Raw genomic sequence first — 24027 nt, forward strand, 5'->3', positions numbered from 1 at the left:
CTAATTAGATGCCGTCTCTAATAGCTCAGATACAATTTCTTCCTCCTCTGAGTTCCAAATGCACTTTACCTATATCTTCACTGAAGTATTCATACTATTCGTCCTTCTAGTTTCATTATCTGCTTTCTGCTATTCATCAAATGAGTAAGCACAGAGACTTTTTGTCTGTGGTCAATGAATCCTTACCTAATTGGGATCAAATGACATAACAAGTGGGGCAATGCTTAAAATACAAATCTTATAATTACGAATGAAGATGGTAACGTATCAAAATGGTAATAACAAACTAAATATCCTTAAGAAGTTCTTCAGTGGGATTAATCACAGATCTTTCACTAAAACACTGATCACAAACCTATGAACTTTTTTTTTTAAGATTTTATTTATTTATTTGAAAGAGAGGGAGAGAGAGAGGGCATAAGCAGGAGGAAAGGGGCAGAAGCAGAGAGGGAAGCAAGACTCCCCACTGAGCAGGGAGCCTGATTACAGGGCTTGAACCCAGGATATTCTGAGATCATGACCTGAGCTGAAGGCAGATGCTGAACCAAACGCACCACTCAGGCACCCCCAAACCTATGAACTTGCTTCTCCCAAGAAATGGCCTTATTATGTCTAAACTTATTTACATATTTCAGGAGTAACTTCCAATCCCAAAGCTTAATTTCTACTTTCTCTATACCCAGGTGGAACAAAGTTAATGACAACAAAATCATGAGATGGTCAGCATTATGAGTATGCAGGTATCTTATGCAAACTCTTCTTCTTCTTCTTTTTTTCTTTTAAGGATGCTCCACATCCAGTATGGAGCCCAGTGTGGGGCCTGAACTCATGACCCCAAGATCAAGACCTGAGCTGAGATCAAGAACTGGACACCAAACAGACTGAGCCACACAGGTGCCCTGCAACCTATTCATTTTTAAAGATAAAGAAAAATATACATGGAGACACAAAATGCTGCCTGGGGTCACATATTGGGAGACAAAAATATAACAGGGTGGCTAACTTAATTTTAAGATAGTTACTCATCTAACAAAGTAATAAAATTTTCCTTAACTTTACATACGATCTTTTCAAAATATTTATATAAATAATGGCCAAAGCCAACTTTATTATCGTTCTCCCTTAAAGAAAATAAGTAAAACTGAGTAGCTCCTCTAATACCTTTTCTTCAACTCTCTATTATATACCTAAATTAAAATTCTTATTTTCCGTATCAGAAGCTAATTTTTTCTAATATTCAATTTAAAGAGTAAAATTATAAAAAGTATTGATGAATTCAGAGAAGACATGTGAACTGTCATGAAATTAAAATCTGTTGTTTGGAAAATAACTGTACTTTGAAGACAAGATTTAAGATTATTCAAAAGTCTAATTCCTATGGAAGAATTTATTATAGCTTCTCTTAATGTAATGCTATTTCTACTTTGATCAATTTCATGAGTCTGAAAAAATTTTTTACTAGAAATTTATATATGATTCTACCTTAAGGGCAATGGTTTACCTTAACATTTGACTTCTTTGAGAAATTCACCACTACTCCCCAGCCAAAATCATCTCCTTCATTCTTTACCTAAAAAGAAAGGGAAGCAAGTAAATAAAAACATTTATGCTCAAGAAGCAATTTTATAGACTTCCATGCCCACATTATAGGCTAATAAAACTTTCAGAGTTCCTGGTAACATATTTTTTGAAAGACTGGTTAAACTTAAGGAAAAAGATATAAACCCTAAAGAAAAAACCACCACCAAATATCATAGGACTCTAAAACAGTAACAAGAGGAATATCTCAGTTGGCAAACACATTTTTTTCTTTTTTTAAAAGATTTTATTCATTTAATTGTCAGAGAGGGAGAGAGAGCAAGCACAAGCAGGGAGGACAGCAGGTAGAAGCAGAAGAGGCTCCCTGCTGAACAAGAAGCCCAATGTGGAACTTAATTCCAGAACCCAGGGATCATGACCTGAGCGAAAGGCAGACATTTAATCAACTGAGCCACCCAGGCGTCCCTGGCAAACAAATTTCTAAAATGATATGATGTATTTATTCTGAGACTATATGAAATCTTTTATATTTTATAGCTAATGAATTCATCCAGGACTTAAAACTGCACACAAAACTGCTTCTATTTTTAATTTCATAACTGGAAATATTTTAAATGTCCACACCAAAAGTATCTCCTTCGATTTATACCCCCCAAAATGAAAATCAGTGGAGATTAAGAGGCCTTCACACATGATCTCACCCCTAATCAATTCCAAGTGAATAGTGCAACAATGTAATTAATACAGAACAATAATTAGAATCTTCACTCAAAAATGACATACCTTTACCAAGCGACCTGGCTGTAGAAACGGTAAGCAATATTTTGGTTTATGAATATATTCTTCAATTTCTTTACCCAGTTTGGCAAGCTGCTGTCTGATCTTATAATAGATGATGACACTTTCCTCATTTGGTATTACTATTTTATTATACTGTTCTTCTGAGTTCTTTACCTCTGTAAATAAAACACAAGTAAAATATTAAAAAGATACTTTATGTAAATTATACAAAGATACATCTGTTTTTCTTCTACCAATGTAGGAAACAAAGCTTGCATAGCCTAGAAATTTTGTGGAAAGACTTCAGAGGTAACTGCACGTCATTCCGAGTATTTTCTTTCTACATTAAGGATCTACATTAAAGTTCCCCAAATCACTAATTGTGAATCCTCAAATTGAGTCTGAATTCACAGTGATCCTATATGGTGAGCTGTTACTCTCCTATGGATGTGGGAGAGGGTATTAACTAATTAAGAATTCTAGGCCTACATTGTTCAACACCTCATTGTCGAGTAAAACTCTCTGTAATGGCAGAAATGTGCTACATCAGGTTTTTCCAATATACTACCAGCAGACACCAACCATATGTGGCTTCTTAAATTAAAATTAATGAAAATTAAATAAAATTAAATATTTAGTTCCTCAACAGCACTAGCACAATTTCAAATACTCAACTGTCAGTAACTCAACTGATTACTGACTTCTGGACTTGAATAGCTCAGATACAGAGCATCTCTACCACTGCAGAAAGTCCCATTAGACAGAACTATTTTGGACTTTTTAAGTAATAGTTGTTTTAAATTTCAGAAAGAATCCAGTTTGCTACTGTCATGAGACCTCCACCACCATCAGGGTCTAGGTCACTAACACTGAGACAGGCAATTCAACCACAGTTCCTTCTCTACTCAGTCAGTAACCAAAACACAGACTCTTTCACCAATTTTTCTCTTAGCTCATCTAACCATCTATGATAGTATTTTCTGCTCAAATTCTTGCATCTAGTGCTGACCTCCCTTCCTCACTCATTTCATTATGCCTACATCCCACTGTGAACAAACACTATTTCAACTGGCGTAAAATACACAAAACATAAAACTCACCATCAACACATTCAAAGTACATTCACAACATATGCAACTATCCCCACCACATAGTTCTAAAATATTTTCACTGCCTCAAAAGGAGACTCTACATCCACTGAGCAAACACTCCTCATTTTCTCCTTCCCCCAGCCCCTGGCAACTTACTTTCTATCTGTGTGGATTCATCTACTCTAGATATTTCATATATATGCAGTCACAGTATATACCAAGGCCTTCTGTGTTTGGCTTCCTTCACTGAGCATGTTTCCAGGGTTCATCCATGTCATAGCAGCATAGAATGTATCAGTACTTCATTCCCTTTTTATGGCTGAATATTATTTCACTATTTGGGTACACCATTTTAGTGATCTGTTTACCAGGTGATGGACTGAATTATTTCCACCTTTCAGCTACTGTGAATCATGTTTTTATGAACATTCATACACATGGTTTTGTGTGTGAAAAAAAATTTTTTTTTTTTTTGGTTATATACCCAGGAGTGGAAATGTTAAGCATCTTTTCAAGTGCTTGTTTGTTGGCTAATAGTTTATCTTTTTTGGAGAAATGTCTATTCAAATACTTTGTCCATTTAAAAATTAGACTATTTGTCTTTTTGTTTTTTAATTCTAAGAGTTCTTTCCATATTCTGGAAACTAGACCTGTATCAGATATGTCTTGCAAATTAATTTCTCCCATTCTGTGGGAGTTCTTTCTACTTTATGTTGGTGCCTACTGAGGTAGAAAAGTTTTCAATTTGATTATAACAAATTTACTTTTTCCTCTGTTGCTTATGTCTTATTTAAGAAACCACTGCCAGAGGCACCTGGGTGGCTCAGTGGGTTGAGCCTCTGCCTTTAGCTCAGGTCATGATCTCAGGGTCCTGGGATCGAGCCCCGCATCTGGCTCTCTGCTCAGCGGGGAGCCTGCTTCCCCCTCTCTCTCTGCCTACCTGTGATCTCTCTCTGTGTCAAATAAATAAATAAATTAAATATTAAACAAAAAAAAAAAAAAGGGAAGAAAGAAAGAAAAAGAAACCACTGCCAAATCCAAGGTTATAGGGATTTAAACTGATGGTTTCTTCTAAGAGTTTTATGGTTTCAGCTTTTATATTTAGGACTTTCATTCAATTTCCATTAATTTATATATACAGTAAGGGTTCAATTCATTCTTTTAAATATGGCTAGCCCACTGCCCCAAGAGCACGTGTTGAAAATCAAGTGACCACAGGTTTATGGGTTTATTTCTAGACTCTCAATTCTATTCCAATGATCAAACTCCTCTATTAAATCTGGGTGTTTTAGTTTCTTTATCCACAAAATGAAAATAACAAAAATACTCATACTCCTAAGAGTATAATTAGAGATTAACTGGAAAGATACAGAAAGTACTTAGCTAAGAGTAGAGCACATAGTAAACACCCAGGGAGGATATTACAACTATTTTGTTGTTATTTTTATTATCATATTCAAAATTCTCACAGACTGCTCCCTCAAACGTCTGATCTGTTGCATTCCCTTAGGCATAATACATCACCTTATTTTTAAATGAACTACAAGTCTTCTTACAGGAAATGAATTCCATTCACTGAAGACTAGAAAGCTATTCTTAACACATATTATGGCAACTGACGTTACCAAAAAGAGAAACAATTACAGAACTATAAAAGAATATTTGACAGGCTAAAGTCAGTAAGAAGTTTTATAACAAAAACCACACAGAAATGTTACTGCCACATCTAAAATTACAGAGTAACACTGTTTGCAGGAGTCAGTGAAACAATAAGCACTGACAAGAGTTCAAGGAGACAATAAACTCCTGTAGGATGGCTTAAATACTGCTCCCCATTCTCTCTCCAAATCATTTCTGTACTAAGACCATTTTACTACTGAGTCAAAAGTCTGAGACACTTTAAGAAGTTACATGTATTTTATATCTAGGATTCTAACTACATTTTATATACAACTCCAAAAAGTAAGTATAGTCAATTAAAGAGTAGAGAAACCTGAGTATAAGAAGCTGGTTTCACTGCAGTGCAGACCATGGGAAAGTCTCAAGATCTTAGGAAACACCAGGTGAGAGATACTCCAATAAACTCTTAAAAGAAGAGTTTGCAAATAATTTCCTCTTTTTGAGGGAGAGGGAAGGTTCTGGTTCCAAGATGTATTAATATCATATAACACATGTGCAGATACAGACCTGGGAGTGATGGGAAAAATGGATTGCTATTCCTAGTACTGAGCAACTTTTCTAATAGGTTAAAGTTTAAATGGCTTTACTGATCTACAGCAATACTATCAGTAGTTAAAACAAGTACTCAGTGACCATTCAACATTAATTATCTCATTTAATTTTCACGAACTAGATGAACTAGTTATTATCCTAGGAGTTCAGATGAACCAACTAAAGCTCAGATAGTTTAGAATCAAACCCATGTTTTAACTTCACAGCTATTGCTACTAACCATGGCATTACCTATTAATAAAACAAAAGATTAAAAGTAACTTTGCATATTTCCTTTCAGAACAGAAACAGTGAAATCCTCTAAGTTTTACTCCACAGCTCACTGGAAAATTTAATGTCGATTCAGTAAATCAAAATGAAAAACATCTCATGTATGCCAGCCATCCAAGTTTGTTATAAAACATAAAGCACTGTAAGTTATAGAGATTAGTTCTATAATTCCAAAGACAACAGTCTACATTTAAATTTGGATATACTAATGAGGTGAAAAATAGTACCAGCTCTCTTGAAGAAGTTCTAGTAGTACCAATAGCAAAAAGAATGAAACCCTGCCTAATAATAATTAAAAATGAGAATAAACTGAATTCAAGATGTATTCTGCATTTTTAAAGCATACAGGATAGCCTTTATCACCTCTAACCATTTCCTTCTACACTATTATACCACTCAGTCCTGCAAATTGTAGTAAAGGTGGTGCAATTCTGTCATTAACTCTTCCATCATTTTATTTATTTATTTATTTTTTTAAAAGATTTTATTTAGTTATTTGATAGAGAGAGATCACAAGTAGGCAGAGAGGCAGGCAGAGAGAGAGAGAGAGGGAAGCAGGCTCCTGCTGAGCAGAGAGCCCGATGCGGGACTCGATCCCAGGACCCTGAGATCATGACCTGAGCCGAAGGCAGCGGCTTAACCACTGAGCCACCCAGGCGCCCTCTTCCATCATTTTAATTTCTTTTTTCCCATTAAAATGTCTGTTCTACTCTTGACATTTCATTTTTTTTCTTCATGAGTTTCAAAGGTCTTTGCCCTTTAAAAACATAGGCAGGGAAAGCAGGATGATTCAAGCAGAAGAATAAGCAAATGTATAATAGCAGTACCAGGAAGTGCAGATTATGTTATTCACAATCCTTTTAAAAGTTAAGTCAGTCAGAACCACCCTAAATATAGCAGCAGCTGGGGACTGGAAAGACAGAGGACAGAGGAGTGGGAAATGATGGTAATGTTTAAGTTCAGAGCAGGTAGCCAAGTCTTTGTCAAAGTTGTACTTAAGAATTTGAGTCCAGGGACGCCTGGGTGGCTCAACTGGTTAAGTGGCTGCCTTCGGCTCAGGTGAGGAGCCCCACCGTCCTGGGATCGAGTCCCACATCAGGCTCCTTGCTCGGCAGGGAGCCTGCTTTGCCCTCTGCCTCTGCCTGCAACTCTGTCTGCCTGTGTTCTCTCTCTCTCTCTCTAATAAATAAATAAAATCTTTAAAAAAAAAAAGAATGTGAGTCCAGGGATGCCTGGGTGGCTCAGTAGATTAAAGCCTCTGCCTTCGGCTCAGGTCATGGTCTCAGGGTCCTGGGATCAAGCCCCCCGCATCGGGCTCTGCTCAGCAGGGAGCCTGCTTCCTCCTCTCTCTCTCTCCCTGCCTCTCTGCCTACTTGTGATCTGTCAAATAATAAATAAAAATATTAAAAAAAAAAAAAAAAGAATTTGAGTCCAGGGACACCTGGGTGTCTCAGATGGTTAAGCATCTGCCTTCAGCTCAGGTCATGATCTCAGGTTCCTGGGATCAAGCCCTATGCAATCCCTCTCCCTCTGCTGCTCCCCACCCCTTGTGCTCTCTCTCTCACTCTGTCATAAAATCTGGGGGAAAAAAAAAAGAATTTGAGTCCAGTGAGAAGTCATAAAAAAGGGTTTAAAGAAATGGGAAAACACTTGTTTCTTACTCTACCCCCAACCATATCTGGGATATTTTCTATGGAATTATAGAAGAATAATATAAAGTGAAGTTTAAACAGTAATTTATTGGTTGTTAAAATACACTATTTTTATAAAGAAGGAAAAAAAATGAAAGGTTTTTGGTGCACCAATGTGCAGTTTCTCTTGGTTATTCAGTCACAAAACCAGTCTAACTGCTGACTGTATGTATGTGTGTGTGTTTAATTACCCTAGTCATGAATGACCCAGTGCTAACTGCTTAGTAGGACTACTGTAAGCTTAAAAATTGTTACTGAAGTATTAAGATGACTTGGGGTGACCGGGTGCCTCAGTCAGTTTGGCTTCAGACCCTTGGTTTTGGCTTAGGTCATGATCTCAGGGTTGGGGTTTGAGCCTCATGCTGGGCTCTGCACTTAGTGTGGAGTCTGCTTGTCCCTCTCCCTCTGCTTCTCCCCTGCACTCTATCTTAAATAAATAATCTTTTTAAAATATTAAAAAATATTGAGCTGTAGTAGCAGGATATACATATGCCTGCTGGTTCATACCATTGTGCATCTCTGGACCTCATTTCCACATTGCTGATTGCTATCATAACCATTCTGTTAAGTGCCTGTTGGATTACCAGTTCTAAAACTGGTCTCTAGACCAGCACACAAAATTACTTCCAAAGCTCCCACTGGTGTAAATGGCAGCACAGTAAATACCATTCTAAGTTTTTCCCCCAAATCTCTCTTAAGCAAACTAATCTCTGCCATAATTTTCTCTGTCTCTAAAGGTATTGAATTCGGCCCTCAGGCGCAAAGAGTATCTATCCCAATGGTCATCCTTTAAGCTTCCTCCACCCCTTGAACCCGAACCTCTGTCTTTGACAAACTGAATCAACTTGGAATTAACTGCTCTTGATCAGCTTCATGAAACACAGATAAGACTGCTCACTTCTTTGGGGCGCCTGTGTGGCTTAGTGGGTTAAGGCTTCTGCCTTCAGCTCAGGTCATGACCCCAGGGTCCTGGGATTGAGCCCAGGTCTCTGCTCCATGGAAAGCCTGCTTCCTTCTCTCTCTGCCTGCTTGTGACCTCTTCCTCCTCTCTCTCTGCCTGCCTCTGCCTACTTGTGATCTCTGTCTGTCAAATAAATAAATAAAATCTTAAAAAAAAAAAAAAGACTGCTCACTTCTTTTATGTTAATACATATAAAGAATACGTATGCTCTGTCTGTTTTGATACTGTGAGTAGCTCTTCCAGTTCAATGAATATAATACTCTGAGTTAGGGTAGTTTTAATTGATGACAAATTCCACATCTTCCACTTCTAGCCCTTGAGGCCACATCGGTAGCAATCAGAATAGGAGATTATCCATGTATGAAATAATTTAGAACCCAGTCATGTCCTGTAGACCCCTGTCAGCATGAATACCACTGGTGGGCCACCCATCTCTTCTCATTTTTCTAGTAAGTTCATCACATCTTTTTTTGGTTTCAACAAAAACAATGGTTTTATTCTACTCCTCACTCATGATCTCTTCCATTAGGTGAGTAAGTTTTTCAACCTTTTCGACATCATGACACATACCCACAATCTTAAGAATGTTGTAGTTTCACACTCAGTTCTAATGCACTATATTCTATGAATGTAGTCTTTAAGGAAATCTTCATCAAGCTTACTTCTTTTGGCCAAGCTGCACTCCGCATGAGGGTTTGCCCATCAGGTCTTTTCTTTTTTTTTTTTTTTTAAAGATTTTATTTATTTATTTGACAGACAGAGATCACAAGCAGGCAGAGAGAGAGGAGAAAGCAGGCTTCCCACGGTGCAGAGAGCCTAATGCGCGGCTCGATCCCAAGACCCTGGGATCATGAGCTGAGCTCAAGGCAGAGGCTTTCACTGAGCCACCCAGGTGCCCCCATCAGGTCTTTTCTAACCCACACTCTTCCCTGTTTGGGTTCGAAGCCGCTAACAAGCATTCTACCTACTTCATTAAAGACAGGTTGATGGTTCTTCTCAGATTGGTTTTCCCACATTCTAAAAAGTCCAACAGTCTTTCAGGTGTTACAACACAGATTTCCGCATCTCTCTTCAAATCACAAATTTGTGATCCCTCGGGAACACCACCAGAGATGCAAGTGGACCTCTAGCCACATACTCTTTAGCATTCAGCAGCTACTTGCTGTACCTCTTGGACCAGTTTCCAAGTCAGTGCCAGCACCAAGCAAATAGACCCATCATCTTTCTCTAGGAATGGTTGATGACTGATGTGGATGAGAGCAGGCAGCAAATAAGACAATGTTTTCCTACATCCAGTCTATGCTACTCCAACCATATCCAATCCACTTCTAGCAGTAAAATTCTATCTTACAGTCACATCCATTACATTTCCAGGGAAGTTTGTTTCATAAAGTCAGAACTGGCTTTGGGCAGTTGTGACCTCTGTAACTTCCTTACTCCGTCTGTATGTCTCCATCTCTTGTGCTGTGCATCTAGCCAAATCAAGCTGTTTTTGATAAAAATTCTCAAATTTGGGCAGCTCATCAAGATTCCATTTCTTTTTGATTAGTTTTCCCCAGAGTTTCCAAACTGCTTTCCAGATAGGGGCCCTGCCCTACCTTCACCCAAATCGAGGTACACCAAAGTTACAGGTTTCTGCAAGATAATACTGCTCTTTGTTCACTGCCTGGTGACAAAATATTGTTTTACAGTGACAGTCATCTTGTAAGTCAGTATTTGAAAAGTTATTATCTCAGTGTCTCTGGCTGAAGACATGGAATGGTATCACCCAAAGCCAGATATGCTCTATGGCCAGCAACTGGAGCAGCTGAGGACAGGACACATGAAGTATCTTAGAGTTCAATCTTCCAGTTATTTGCCAATGACTGGTTCCTATATGGCTGATAAGGTATAATCAAAATCTGAAGGGGAAGCCATGGCATTTAGCAATGAGTGGTGTGGGTATTCAAGGAGGAGGGAGTTCTGAGCCTTTAAGAAAAAAATCTGTAAAATGATGCCAAAGCTCCTTCCAACTCTATAGTTGGTAATGAAGAAGCCTCTCTTACGACCTGAGAAATTAATTTAAGAGGAAATAATTATGATCTATCACGCGGATAAGGGTAAAGAAAAAGAAAAAAAAAGGAAAAAAGAAAATTAAGACACTTGGACGTTCTAAGCCTTTTTCTTTTGAGGCATATTATTATAATTCATTTACTTTTGGCTACATAAAAATTGAGTTGAGTGTACTAACACTTGTGATAGAAAAGTATCTCAAATTTGCCTTTATTTTTAAATAAATCATTGTACATTTATAAAACAGAAATACTATATAATCATAAAAATCATACTTCCAAAGACTACTTCAGATTAAATTTGAAGAAGCCAGAATCATTGGGCTAATAATGAATGCAAACTATTAACACATGGGTAGGCATAAGGTAAATATTTAACAAAAGATACTAACATAAGTATCATCATTACTTTTATAGAAACTGTATACAGTAGTCCTCTCCCTTATCCACAGCTTTGCATTCTGTGGTTTTAATTACTTGTGTTCAAATACAGTATAAAAACAGATGACCACCTTTCTGACATACTGTCAGGTCAATAGGAATCTAACACTACATCACAGTGATTGTCATTTACCTCAGTTCACCTCATTATGTAGGCATTTTATCATATCACGTCACAAAAAAGGTGAGTACAGTGTAAGATATTTTTAGAGAGAAAGAGACCACATTCACATAAATTTTATTACAATATATGGTTATAATTTTTCTATTATTGTTAATCCCTTATTGTGTCTAATTTATAAATTAAATTTTATCAAAGAAATGAATATGTATAGGAAAAAAACAATATATATATATATAGGGTTCAGTACTATTTGTGGTTTCAGGTATCCACTGGGAATCCTGAACACATAACCATGGGTAAGGCAGAACTAATGTATTTAATCCCACCTTAAAAAAAAAACAAACACCTTTGTTATGAGAAAGAAAAAAGTTAGAAGAGCTATTGGGTGTTGCAGCTGGCTCTGTGTAAGTTTACAAATGATTTTAACTTTCCTCTGTATCTTTTGCTCAATTTTCCAGTTTTTCCTCTTGAAAATGACTATGAATTATTTTTCTAAGATCTACCAAAACCATTATTTTCAATCTTTGCCTCTGTTTTAGATTTTAATCAGCTTTTACATGATGATCAACCAAAATATCCTCTAGGGTAAAGATCAATACACAATTCTACTTGAACAGTTACCACAGAACACTTTCTGAACTTTAAGAAAGCATTATCATAATAGGAGCTAGAAATTCTAAAAAGGCTGAACTGAAATCCCAGCTGGAGTATTAAATTTCCTTACTTATAAATTTATGCTCTGGCACTCTTTTATAATGAGAGAACAGTACAAGGGCAAGACTAATATACATATGCTTCTTACAAATCAAATTTAATATACCAGGTTCTTTTGTTATGACTCATGAACATGAGCGATCATATAGTATGCCTATAACAATAAGTTACATTAAATTTGAACGAACTCTTGAAAGGTATACTAGAGCAGGGTTTTCTTTTAAAATGTTCTAGTCAGTCATAATGACCAAATCACAGTTCTTACTTTATGTAAAAATCAAGATGTGGCTAACCAAAGCATAAACAATGGCCTAGGCAGTCAGTAATGCAGGAATTGTGCTATTTACTCTACTAGCTAAGAAGACTCTGTTATGATAATTTTATACTTACTCTCTACTACTCCTGGAATTGCTCTATAATGTTGAAACTGGTAAAAGGATTTTTCCAACATGTACTCAGGATTAATTTCTTCTACACGTAGTAAGTTCAAAACCATGTTGTAGGTCAAATGAAAAGCACTATTTAAAGGATCGGCTGAGCCCTGAGGGGAAAAAAAAAAGGTCAGTGTGATTTTTTTTCAAATAAAATTTACATAGATACCTATTAAACTGCTTAATAATTTAATCCATGTTAATACTGTAGAAATGTATTAAGTTTTTTCTTTTAAATGACCAATACAAAATAATAAATAGTTAATCTTTAGGAAAGTGAAAGGAAAAAGTCCACTAAATAGCAATAGTACTTATTAAAATACTGTTTGCCAAGTCCGTTTAGCTCTCTGTCTTACTGGCACTTGATAAGACTATATTTTCTGGCTCCCTGGTGGGTGGGGCAAATAAATTGTAATGATGTGTCACTTTCTGGCCAGGTATTTAATTGCTGGTGTGAAAAGCTATCTTTTCCCTCCAGCACAGTGACTGTTCATGTTCAAGATGTCGGTTTCTTCATCATCTTGCATCCTTAAACAAGAGTAAGGAAAACCTCCTCTATAAACCTGCATTGAACAAGTAAGAGAAATAAACTTTTAAGTACCTGAGATTCAGGTTTGTTACCATAACATAACCTAGCCTGTGCTGACAGAGTTATACACTAAATTCATTTCAGAAGGATATTTAGATAAAAATTAGCACCTTAAAACTCAGCTGCCTGGAGTGACATAAAATCGAAGCATTCCCCACTCTACCAATTTACAGATCATTTTTTGTCTACATATCTGAATCTTTTAACTCAGACAAAAGACCCCTGTGCACAAAGCATCCCCTGCAAGAACCAAAACTACCCCCTCGAGGGAGGACTTCCTTGAGCTAGTAAGACTCCACTGATAACTAATCCCGAAAGGATGGACAACTTGACCAGCAATGCCCACCTGTACACATCCAGGAACTTTGTCCCACATTTTCCTTACAGAAACTTGTGAAGTATTTTTGGCACTTTGGAGATAACCTTTGAAACACTAGTCCTCTATCTTCCTGGTATTGGCCTGACTGAAATAAATTCCTTTTTTGGTTCACCACCACTTGTTTCTCTTTAAAACAAGCCTTCAGTGAGTGGCTATACGTGCTGTTTGGGACCCCAGAGCCAGCTGCTCTTGGACCTCTATGCCCCACAATAGGAGAATTAACCAAATTCTTGGGAGATGCATACTGAAATATTTAAAGAAGTGAAGTGTCACAAAGTATGCTTATGTATTTCTAAATGGCACAGCAAAATACACAAAATACCCTTAGGGTGGTCAGGGGCTCTGAAACTGAGTTTCACAGACCAATCTAATAGCATAATTCTAAATGTACACACATAGGATTTAATAAGGAGAGCTTTCATCACAGTCTTAAATGAAAGTACTCCTTAACTCCTGAAAAATTAAGAGCGACTCACCTTAGGGGTATGTTACTAAGTCCCTAAAACCCTGATGTTTATGAACTTCCCTTGAAAATAAGGCCAGGGGTGCCTGGGTGGCTCAGTGGGTTGGGCCGCTGCCTTCGGCTCAGGTCATGATCTCAGGGTCCTGGGATCGAGTCCCGCATCGGGCTCTCTGCTCAGCAGGGAGCCTGCTTCCCTCTCTCTCTCTCTCTGCCTGCCTCTCTATCTACTTGTGATCTCTCTCTGTCAAATAAATAAATAAAATCTTTAAAAAAAAAAAAAAAAGAAAATAAGGCCAAAGGGGGATGTGAAGTTCGTATATTTCACAATTTTGCAAACAGACGTACCCCTTACTTTTCTGTTATTTTTTTGTACTATTACCTCCTCTCAGAAATTTGGGGCTTCAATATTACCAGTGTTTATTTCTAAGCTCAAGCTCTGTTTCTGTGTTCTTGATTGCTGTAGAATACACCTCCGAATTCTTGGTTACCTGAAACTCAACCTGGCATTTTGACACTGTAACTAAGTGAGCCCAAGACAGTCCCACCCTGCAACTGCTGTCTTGGTATAATTATTGAAAGCACCCTTTTCCACTCCTACAGTAACCAAATTTGGGTGATGAATAGTAATAATAGGGTTACACTATCTAAAATGAAATTTATATCTCTTACTCTTTCCCATTCTTGAGTTTTACCCTTACAAATATTAATGTTTAGTGACATTACTGATTTTGTCACCGGCTAAACCCCAAGCCCTAACCTTCATTGCTTACCTACTTATATTCTATGACCTCTGTCCCACAGTCTTCCTTAGCTCTTCCTTCTAGTTGATCTCTTAAGTGAGGCAAAAGACCGCAAGGCATAAAATCCTGTGAGGGAAATCAAAAACTAACCCCTCAAGCAGTGACTGCCCCTATGAGGAGCTCCCAGACCACCCAGACCAGTTTGAATTCAATCCCAGACCTTCATGGGCACAGGTGAACCAGAGAAGGACTAACTGTTACTTTAGCTCATTTTAACACTAAAATCTCTGCTCAAGGAAGAACACAAGGCTTGTTTATGTAACACACAATGTATGTACAGGCAATGTTTCATTAAGGCGTGTGCTTATGCCTACTTCTATACACGATGACAAGGCTAAACACTCATCCTAACCCTAAATAAAAGGAATCCATTCAACTTAGCTCAGGGAATCACAACTTTGGAAGTTATTTCGTGATCTCCTTATTTGTTGCAAATAAAATTCTTTGTGTGACAATTACACATGATTTAATGTCTATGGCTCTGCAAGGGGTGAACTTATGAGAGTTCAATTTTAATTTGATTAACGAGCAATGAAATTACCATTTAAATTATAATTTCAGAGACCTTTCTTTCTTCTGCTTTATCCCTTTTTAAAATTTTAATCAACCAGTGGTTGCAGATTATTTCCTCAATATATCTTAGATCAGCTCTTTTCTTTCTTTACCACTGCCATCACCTATTTCAAAGTTTCACCAAATCTGGTCTAGATCACTTCAGCTCTGGAAATCAAAATCCAACCCCTACTCTTACTCCCAACCGTTCAGGGCTTGCAGCAGGATCAATTTCCTCCATAAAGCCTTAAATCACAATCATCTAGTCTAGAATTATCCCAGATTTCCCCAAATTGTGGTGTTATTACATACTGTGCCATTGAGCCATATGCTTGCTGCTCCTTGTTCACTTTCTGTTCTATATATGTATGTAAATAGATTCCTGAAGTTTAAAAATGACCATATCTACTAAGTATGTGCCAATCACTGTACTATTACTTAAATAAACTTTCAGTTCACAATAGTCCTAGTAAAACTGATTTACTGTCTTAATTTTAAAGAAGAAACAGGTTCAGAGATGTGAAGAGATCTGCCCAGGCTAACGAGGTAAGAGATCTATTTTACAGCATCTCTGGGCTAAAGTTCTTCCAGAGGGCAAATTCAAAATGTAACTTATTTCACATCGCTGTTTCTCAATATTCACATTACTAAAATTATAGGAACCCTCAAATGTTGACCAAGTACTTCTCAACTTTTTATGTATTTAATTTGATCAGCCAAATTATAAAATTTTTAAATGATATATCAACAGAAAGCTTAAAAAAGGGTCACCTAAAATTTAACTTGGAACAACAAATGCAGGCAATGCTAAGATTTTAAAATTAAGCTTCATTCTAGAAAAACTTTTAAGGTTTCTTTTAGTTGTCAAGTTGTTCACTGAAAGCTAGTAAGACAGAAAAATAAACAGATCAATTTTCCAAAGAAAATTTGTATTACTATCCTTTGAATGCTACTCTATTTCTTTTTTTTTTTTTTTAAGATTTTATTTATTTATTTGACAGAGAGAGAGATCACAAGTAGGCAGAGAGGCAGGCAGAGAGAGAGGAGGAAGCAGGCTCCCTGCAGAGCAGAGAGCCCAATGCGGGGCTTGATCCCAGGACCCTGAGATCATGACCCGAGCCGAAGGCAGCGGCCTAATCCACTGAGCCGAAGTTTTAGATACATGCTTCGTTCAGGTGAGCAGTTTAAAAAACTGCCAGTCTAAGTATTTTTGCATTTTAAACTGTTACAATAGAAGACAGAAGAAAATGGACAAATGTGGGTCTTCTCACTTCTCCAAAAAAAGTCTAGATAAAGACTGGTGAATGCATCTTTTATTCTTCAGCAGTTAAGAGATCGTTTATATCTCTCCAGTATTATCAGAAGAAATATGCCTTCCAGTATAGTGCCCATATTTTCAAAAGAATGTAAAACCATCATAGTACTTCGAGGAAATGTCATTACTCATTTTATCAAAGTAAACCTGTTTCCATAATTTCTGAAATGATTAAATAAACTTAATGGTTTCTTACAGAGCATGAAGTGCTACTTCTACGACTATATAGGCTTTCTGCTTCTAGACAGTTCTGTGTTCATTTCAACCTGAACTATATTCTTAATGGCTAAGGAAAATAAAACTTATTTGAAGGAAAATAGTTTTGACTTTCCCGGTTTTTTAAAAGCCTTTGGAACTTTAGGAAGAATATACCTTTTCTCTTAAAGTTCGTTCTGTCCTGTACTCAAGATGATTAGTTCATATGGTGTATTAAGACCTATGTCAAAAGAACAAAGTGCTGTCAGGCCAAATTTGGTTTGAGCCAGTAAACGAAAAATCTATTTTCATGAGGTACTGAGAGCAGCAACATATGGTGGATAGACGCATGCACTCTGACACCAGACTGCATGACTTTAAAATCAGGATTTGTCATTTAACAATATGACTTTAGAAAACTTCTTTAACCTCTGTATGTCTTATTTATAAAACTGGGACAGTAATAATAATTATTTCAAAGCCCAAGACATGTTGAATATTTGATAACTATTAGTTATTATTTTTCTGAATAAGGTGCCTACAAATTCTGTAATGACATTTGTAAAACTACCTGAAAAAATTCCAGAGAACAAAAAAAGTAGGGGCGCCTGGGTGGCTCAGTGGTTTAAGCCTCTGCCTTCGGCTCAGGTCATGATCCCAGGGTTCTGGGATCGAGTCCCGCATCGGGCTCTCTGCTTGGCAGGGAGCCTGCTTCCGCCTCTTTCTCTCTCTCTGCCTGCCTCTCTGCCTACTTGTGATCTCTCTCTGTCAAATAAATAAATAAAATCTTAAAAAAAAAAAAAAAAGTAGTGCAGTTAGTCTCAATAAAAGAAATGTGTCTAGAAACAAAGAAATATAGATACACATATATTTGCTTATATAACTGCAGTATCATCAACAGGCATCAACTATGCAGCACTGAAAGTGAAAGGCCCCATTTTCATACTCACTAGGATGATAATTACAAATCAAAAGGACAGATAATAACAAGCGTTAGCTAGAACACAGGGAGATGAAAACCCTCATACATTGCTGATGAGAATGTAAAATGGTATACAGCTGACGATGAGCAGCAGTCTGGTAGATCCTCAAAAGGTTACACACAGAATTATGTATGACCCAGCAATTTCACTCATAGGTATACACCCAAAATAAAAACATGTTTACATAAAAACTTATAAAGAAACAATCATAGCAGCATTATTCACAACAGCCAAGATGTACAAATAACCTAAATATATATCTGCTGATAGATGGATAAATAACTTGTAATATATCCACACAATAGAATAATATTCATAAATAAAAAGGAATGAAGTACTGGTACGTATTACAAATATGGATGAACCTTGAAAATATTAGGCTAAAGAAAACCCAGATACAAAAGATTATATATTATCTGACTAAATTTATATGAAATGCCTAAAACAGGCAAATCTATAGAGAGAAGAGATTAGTGGTTTGTCTAGGGCTTTCGAAAGGGAAGAGTTAGGAAGGAAATGGAGAGTGATAGTTAATGGATATAAAGTTCCTTTGTGGGCTGACAATAATGTTCCAAAATTGATTGTGATGATGGTGGCAAAACTCAAACTATGTATGATTTGGCAATTCTACTTCTGGGTATTTACCCAAAAGTATAAAAACCAAGACACCAGATAGATAATAACACTCCTATGTTCAGTGCAGTGCTAGTCACATAGCCAAGATGTGAAAACAAACTAAATGTTCATCAATAGGTGAAGGATTAAAAAAATATATATATGGTATATACACAATGGAATACAATTCAACCTTAAAGAAAATTCTGCAATATGTGACAACATGAACTTTGAGGACATTATGGTAAGTGAAATAAACCAGTCACAAAAAAATTAATACTGCGTGATTTCACTTACATGAATTTTATAAAATAGTCAAATTCAAGGAATCAAAGATTAGATTGGTGGTTGCCAGAGACTGAAGAGGAATATAAAAGGGTAGTTACTAATTAAAGGTTGTAAAGTTTTAGTCAAGCAAGATAAATAAACTCCAGAGATATGATGTATGACATTGTACCTACAGTCAACAATAACATTTTATAATTTAAAAAAATCTGTTGAAGGTTGATCTCATGTTAACTGTTCTTACCACAATAAAATTTTTAAAATAAAAGCCAACAGAACTTTTACACTTAACAAGTACATTTACATTCAGAAATGTCAAGTAAATAGAATGAAATATCTGTACTAAAGAAACCAGATGCTGTCATTAAAATATTACCTCCTACTATTGGCAACCTAATTCGACTTTTTCCATACATAGAGCACAAGGAAAGAAAAACAGGGTTTATTGTATCTAGCCCAATTTGAAGAATAAAAATACCAATTTTCAATCTTGTGTCATTTTCTTTATATGAACACTTAAAAACAGCTTTCCAAGTGTTAATCTTTAAAAGTGAAAATAAGACACCATATGATCATTATGATTATGTACAGATAAGCTTCATCGTCACTCACATTAACCACATATTTTAAAAAAACAGACACTTTTACTTTCTTGCTTTAGCATACCAGACTTCCCACAACCATATCTACATTCTCCATCACTTCCCAAGTCTCTGAAACTGAAGAGTCTGTTTCAGAGATACTGACCTATGTATGACTTAACATGTTTTAGAGCTCTTAGCTAATGATTTGGCACTTAATTTTTTATTTTTAATTGGTTTTTTAAAAGATTTTATTTATTTTTTTGAGAGAGACAGAGCATGAGCAGGGCTGAGAGGAAGGGGGGAGAAGCAGACTCCCTACTGAACATGGAGCCCGATGTGGGACTCAATCCCAGGATCCTGGAATCATGAACTAAGCTGAAGGCAGACACCTAACCAACTGAGTCACCCAGGCACCCAATTTCTAATTAGTGTTAAGTTTCCCATCTTACTAGGAGTTTTCTCTAGGAATTTGTTTTAAAAACTTTTTTTTTTAATATTTTATTTATTTATTTGACAGAGAGAGATCACAAGTAGACAGAGAGGCAGGCAGAGAGAGAGAGAGGGAAGCAGGCTCCCCGCTGAGCAGAGACCCCCGATGCGGGACTCGATCCCAGGACCCTGAGATCATGGAGAAGGAGAAAGAAAGCAACCAGGCCTAACTTCCCTGAAAAGCTCTCTAAAACAAAACAAAAATAAAACCCTTAAAATAATCTGAGAGACAAATATTAAACAAGTAAAATGAATAGGCTAATTTGAAATAAAGCTTAAAAATTTAAATTAACTTGATGCACCTGGGTGGCTCAGTGGGTTAAAGCCTCTGCCTTTGGCTCAGGTCATGATCTCAGGGTCCTGGGATGGGGGTTGGGGATCCCCCAACCCCCTCTGCCTGCCTCTCTGCCTACTTGTGATTGCTCTCTGTCAAATAAAATCTTAAAAAAAAAAAATTAAATTAACCTATTGGGATATTTATGATCCATCAATAGGAAGTATTAGAACAGTAGATTGTGGAGTTAATTAAGCTATATGGGCTTGCAAGAGTAGGGGAAGGTAACTGCCCAAAACACTAATACCACGTGTCCTACTTCCTGTTATGATAGCTGAAGAGCAAGCTTCAGTAGAGAAGGCAGTTATAGAGATTGTCTTAAATTTGGAGGGCAAAGTAAACATTTCTGCCCTCTCTGAGGATCTTTACATGTCCTTCATCACATGAGTTACACTTCACTTATGAGAACAGAAAGTAGGGTACAAAATACCAGCACTTTGTGCAGTTACCCTCTTCTACCTTTCAAGCCTAGATAGTTTAGTAAATTCACCCATCTACTTAGAAAGGTATCTGAATTCACACAACTAATTTCAAAGTGGCTCCTGAATTGTGTTTCTCACATTGCTGGTGAGAGCAGAATCTAAACTTGGTTACCTTAAGTAACTGTTTTCCGATCGTTGGGCTCATCTTTTCATCCACCATAAGAATTACAATTCCTCTATCATCCATTCCGCGCCTTCCAGCTCGACCAGACATCTGAATGTATTCACCAGAAGAAATCTGGGTGAACATAATTAAAAATCCAGAGTTTAGGAGAAAACCTGGTGAAAAATATATTCTTAAATTTTTATCACAAAATACATAAGCACAAGTTATGTATTCCAAAAAAGTAAACATGACTAAAAACATCGACTTTTAGGGGTTTAAGTAAAAACACAAAAATGCAGAACACTTAAGGATAATGTTATAAAACTAAATTTTAGCTCCAAAATGATCATATACACCAAAGGTACAGGGAAAGAATGTTAATTCACTGACATAAAGTATCTTTGAGCCAGATGTTGTGGAAAACAGTAAAGTCTAAAAGAAAGCAAAGGAGTCAAACTCTACAAAATACCAATTCTGACTTGACCATAATAGACTTTCTTAATTTGCAAAATGAGATGAATATAAAGTAAACATTTTTTTTTAATTTTTAATACAATTCTCTTGTTTTCTTGGTATACATCCCTGGAGTTCAGTAGAGACCATTCATCCTTAAGAAGAATGTATTAAAAAAAGATTAGTAAGCCTTTTCAGGGTGATATTCAACCACTGAGACACTAGGCAAAGTTTTATCTGTAAGTGCTTCTGTACTATTCTCTGATGGAAAGGGTCTACAGTTCTCAGATTCCCAAAACATACCTGACACAAAAAGGTTAAGCACAAGGATGCATATTACTGATAGCATCAAAAACAGACTTAACAACCTGGGAGAAATAAAGGCACTAGAAAAAACAACAGCAAAGCTAATCTTTAAAAAGATCTGAAAAGAACATTTCAAAAAGGCAATGCAACAGAACCTCAACAGGGCCCAAGGGCATCATTACAACATTATGGGACGTTATGGTTTTTAAGTTTAATAGTATGATATTGAATCATCAAGAAAAGATTGCTTTCTTTTTTTTTTTTTTTTTTTTTTGGGTTTTATTTCCATTTTATTTATTTTTTCAGCGTAACAGTATTCGAAAAGATTGCTTTCTTAAGTTCAATTATCCACTATTCTCTGCAGACTTACTCTATAGTTCTCAGGATAATAAGAAGTATGTAAAGTCACAAAAGACTTATTTTCTTATGGCATCAATTTTATTTGGAGAATTAAGTAATTTTAAACTGATAGATAACATAAAGATTTTTTTTTTTTTGAAGATTTTATCTATTTATTTGACAGAGAGAGAGAGGGAACACAAGCAGGGGGAGCAGGAGAGGGAGAAGCAGGCGCCTCGCTGAGTAGACAGCCTGATTGGGGGCTCGATCCCAGGATCCTGACCGGAGCTGAAGGCAGACGCTTAATGACTGAGCCACCCAGGTGCCCAACATAAAGATTTTTTAAATTTACATTATTTTAAAATGTGAAACCTGAAACTATTAACTGTGTTATAAACAGGAATCACATTCTACATGAAGTAAATTATTAAAAGTTCGGGGTTTTTTTTTTAATTTATTTATTTGAGAAAAAAAGAGTAAGAGAGAGAGAGCATGAGAGGGGAAAGTGTCAGAGGGAGAAGCAAACTCCCGGCCAAGCAGGGAGCCCGATGTGGGACCTGATCCAGGGACTCCAGGATCATGACCTGAGCTGAAGGCAGTCACTTAACCAACTGAGCCACCCAGGCACCCTAAAAGTTCAATTTTAGAAAGTTATAGGTTACAGAAAATTCTTAAAGATTGTAAAAATTTCTGCAGACAAATGGCAGCTGCCTCACTGTATTTGTATTTCTCTTTTGTATAGCAACCAAAACATTTTAAAATAAAACAAATCAAGAAAAAATGCTTTGCCCTTACAATTTACCATGAGGGCTTTTCAGTGTTTTGATTATTAGTAATTACTGCCAGCAACTTCTCTGTGTACGAAAGAATCACCACTTTCAAGAATTAGATTAACTGCAGAATAGCTGGCTACTTAAAAATGTCTCCCAAATACCAGTTTAACTGAGTCTTTGCCTTGTTCTGGATACTCAAAGTGGAAATTTACTTGCTTTTCACCCCTGTGAAGCTCCACTGTCAACCTTGTAAATACCCATGTGCAGCTGTTTCTCAGTTTGAGGACTGCTTTCTCTAATTAAGCCTTCCATGACCCCTCTTATATAAGCGACTTTTTTTTATGCTTTATCCTTCTGTACATACTTCTCAGAATCCATAATACAACATTTTATTGCACATCTGTCAATTTTCATCTGCTACTAAGTTTCTTTAGAGACTGGGTTTAACAAAGTTTAAATTTGGTAACTTTACTGAATGGGTTACTTGACTCTGGATTAAGAATTTACTTTCTACCCAGGGGCGCCTAGGTGGCTCAGTGGGTTGAGCCGCTGCCTTCGGCTCGGGTCATGGTCTCAGGGTCCTGGGATCGAGTCCCGCATCAGGCTCTTTGCTCAGGGGTGAGTCTGCTTCCCTCTCTCTCTCTGCCTGCCTCTCTGTCTACTTGTGATCTGTCAAATAAATAAATAAAATCTTTAAAAAAAAAAAGAATTTACTTTCTACCCAAAGTCACCATTTTATCTGCAATTACAACTTTCTCTCCTTCCTTCTGTCTTAGAAAAAATATTATGTGTGAACCTGTTAAAACTTCTATTTTAAACCTGAAAGATAAAATAGCTGCAACTGGAGCCAATGTAGATTTGGTGCCTTAAATACCCTAAACTTTAAGAAATGAACATTCTATATATATTTAAAATGCTTTAAAGTACTCATAAATCATCTACACACTTATCCCTTATCATCAAACTCTTTCACCGAGGGAGATTTTTGTTTTTAGGTTAGCCAAAAAACAAAACAAAACAAAACAAAAAACCCCAAACCCAAACAGATAGAAATGATGGCTCTGAAGTTAAACCTTGAAGAACTTGTTTATTGATTCATGTATAAGTTCTTCAGTATTTAGAACTAAACATCTCAAAGATTATGTAAGCCCAAATCACCTTAGGTACAACAAGTAAAGATAAAAATTATTTCAATTATAGTAATTATTTTACTTACCCATCTGAAATCCTTCCCATCGAATTTCCGGGCATTTGTAAATAAAACAGTTCTAGCTGGCATATTAATTCCCATAGCAAAAGTCTCTGTGGCAAATAAGGCCTAAATAATTGAAAAATATGATTAAACATGTATTTTATTAAGCTGAAAAACTAGTTTTATAATTTTCAAGTATAAACATTAATTTTAAAATCAGTTGTTAATGAAACAATGCAAAAATAAGACAACATGCTAGTTCCAGATGTAATTCAGTATTTATATATAAAACTACCAAATATCTAATGTCCCTTGTATCCCAGAAATTTTTTAATTCTGGGAAAATAGTTTTTTTTAAATTCCAGTGGTGATAACTTAAAGAGGATACTACTGATGTAATGCACAAAGCATTAGGCTATAGATTACTTTTCTAAACATTGAAAGTTACATTTCCTGCCTTTTTGACTG

At 36.4% G+C, this 24027-nt stretch overlaps 1 protein-coding gene and 1 pseudogene across 1 annotated transcript in view; both read right to left on the reverse strand.

The window, feature by feature from the left end:
* Nucleotides 1-24027, reverse strand: part of MTREX (Mtr4 exosome RNA helicase) — a 105536-nt gene that overhangs the window by 49598 nt on the left and 31911 nt on the right. Inside the window, exons 14-18 of the mRNA XM_045998832.1 lie at nucleotides 23584-23685; nucleotides 20503-20628; nucleotides 12285-12435; nucleotides 2323-2495; nucleotides 1502-1570 (exon numbers count right to left, since the gene is read on the reverse strand). Of these exons, the coding sequence (XP_045854788.1) occupies nucleotides 1502-1570; nucleotides 2323-2495; nucleotides 12285-12435; nucleotides 20503-20628; nucleotides 23584-23685 (621 nt within the window). The remainder of the gene's footprint in view (nucleotides 1-1501; nucleotides 1571-2322; nucleotides 2496-12284; nucleotides 12436-20502; nucleotides 20629-23583; nucleotides 23686-24027) is intronic.
* On the reverse strand, nucleotides 8809-10265 carry LOC123938318 (annotated as a pseudogene).

Source organism: Meles meles, chromosome 3 (genome assembly GCF_922984935.1).
Source record: "Meles meles chromosome 3, mMelMel3.1 paternal haplotype, whole genome shotgun sequence".
NCBI classification, from domain to species: domain Eukaryota; kingdom Metazoa; phylum Chordata; class Mammalia; order Carnivora; family Mustelidae; genus Meles; species Meles meles.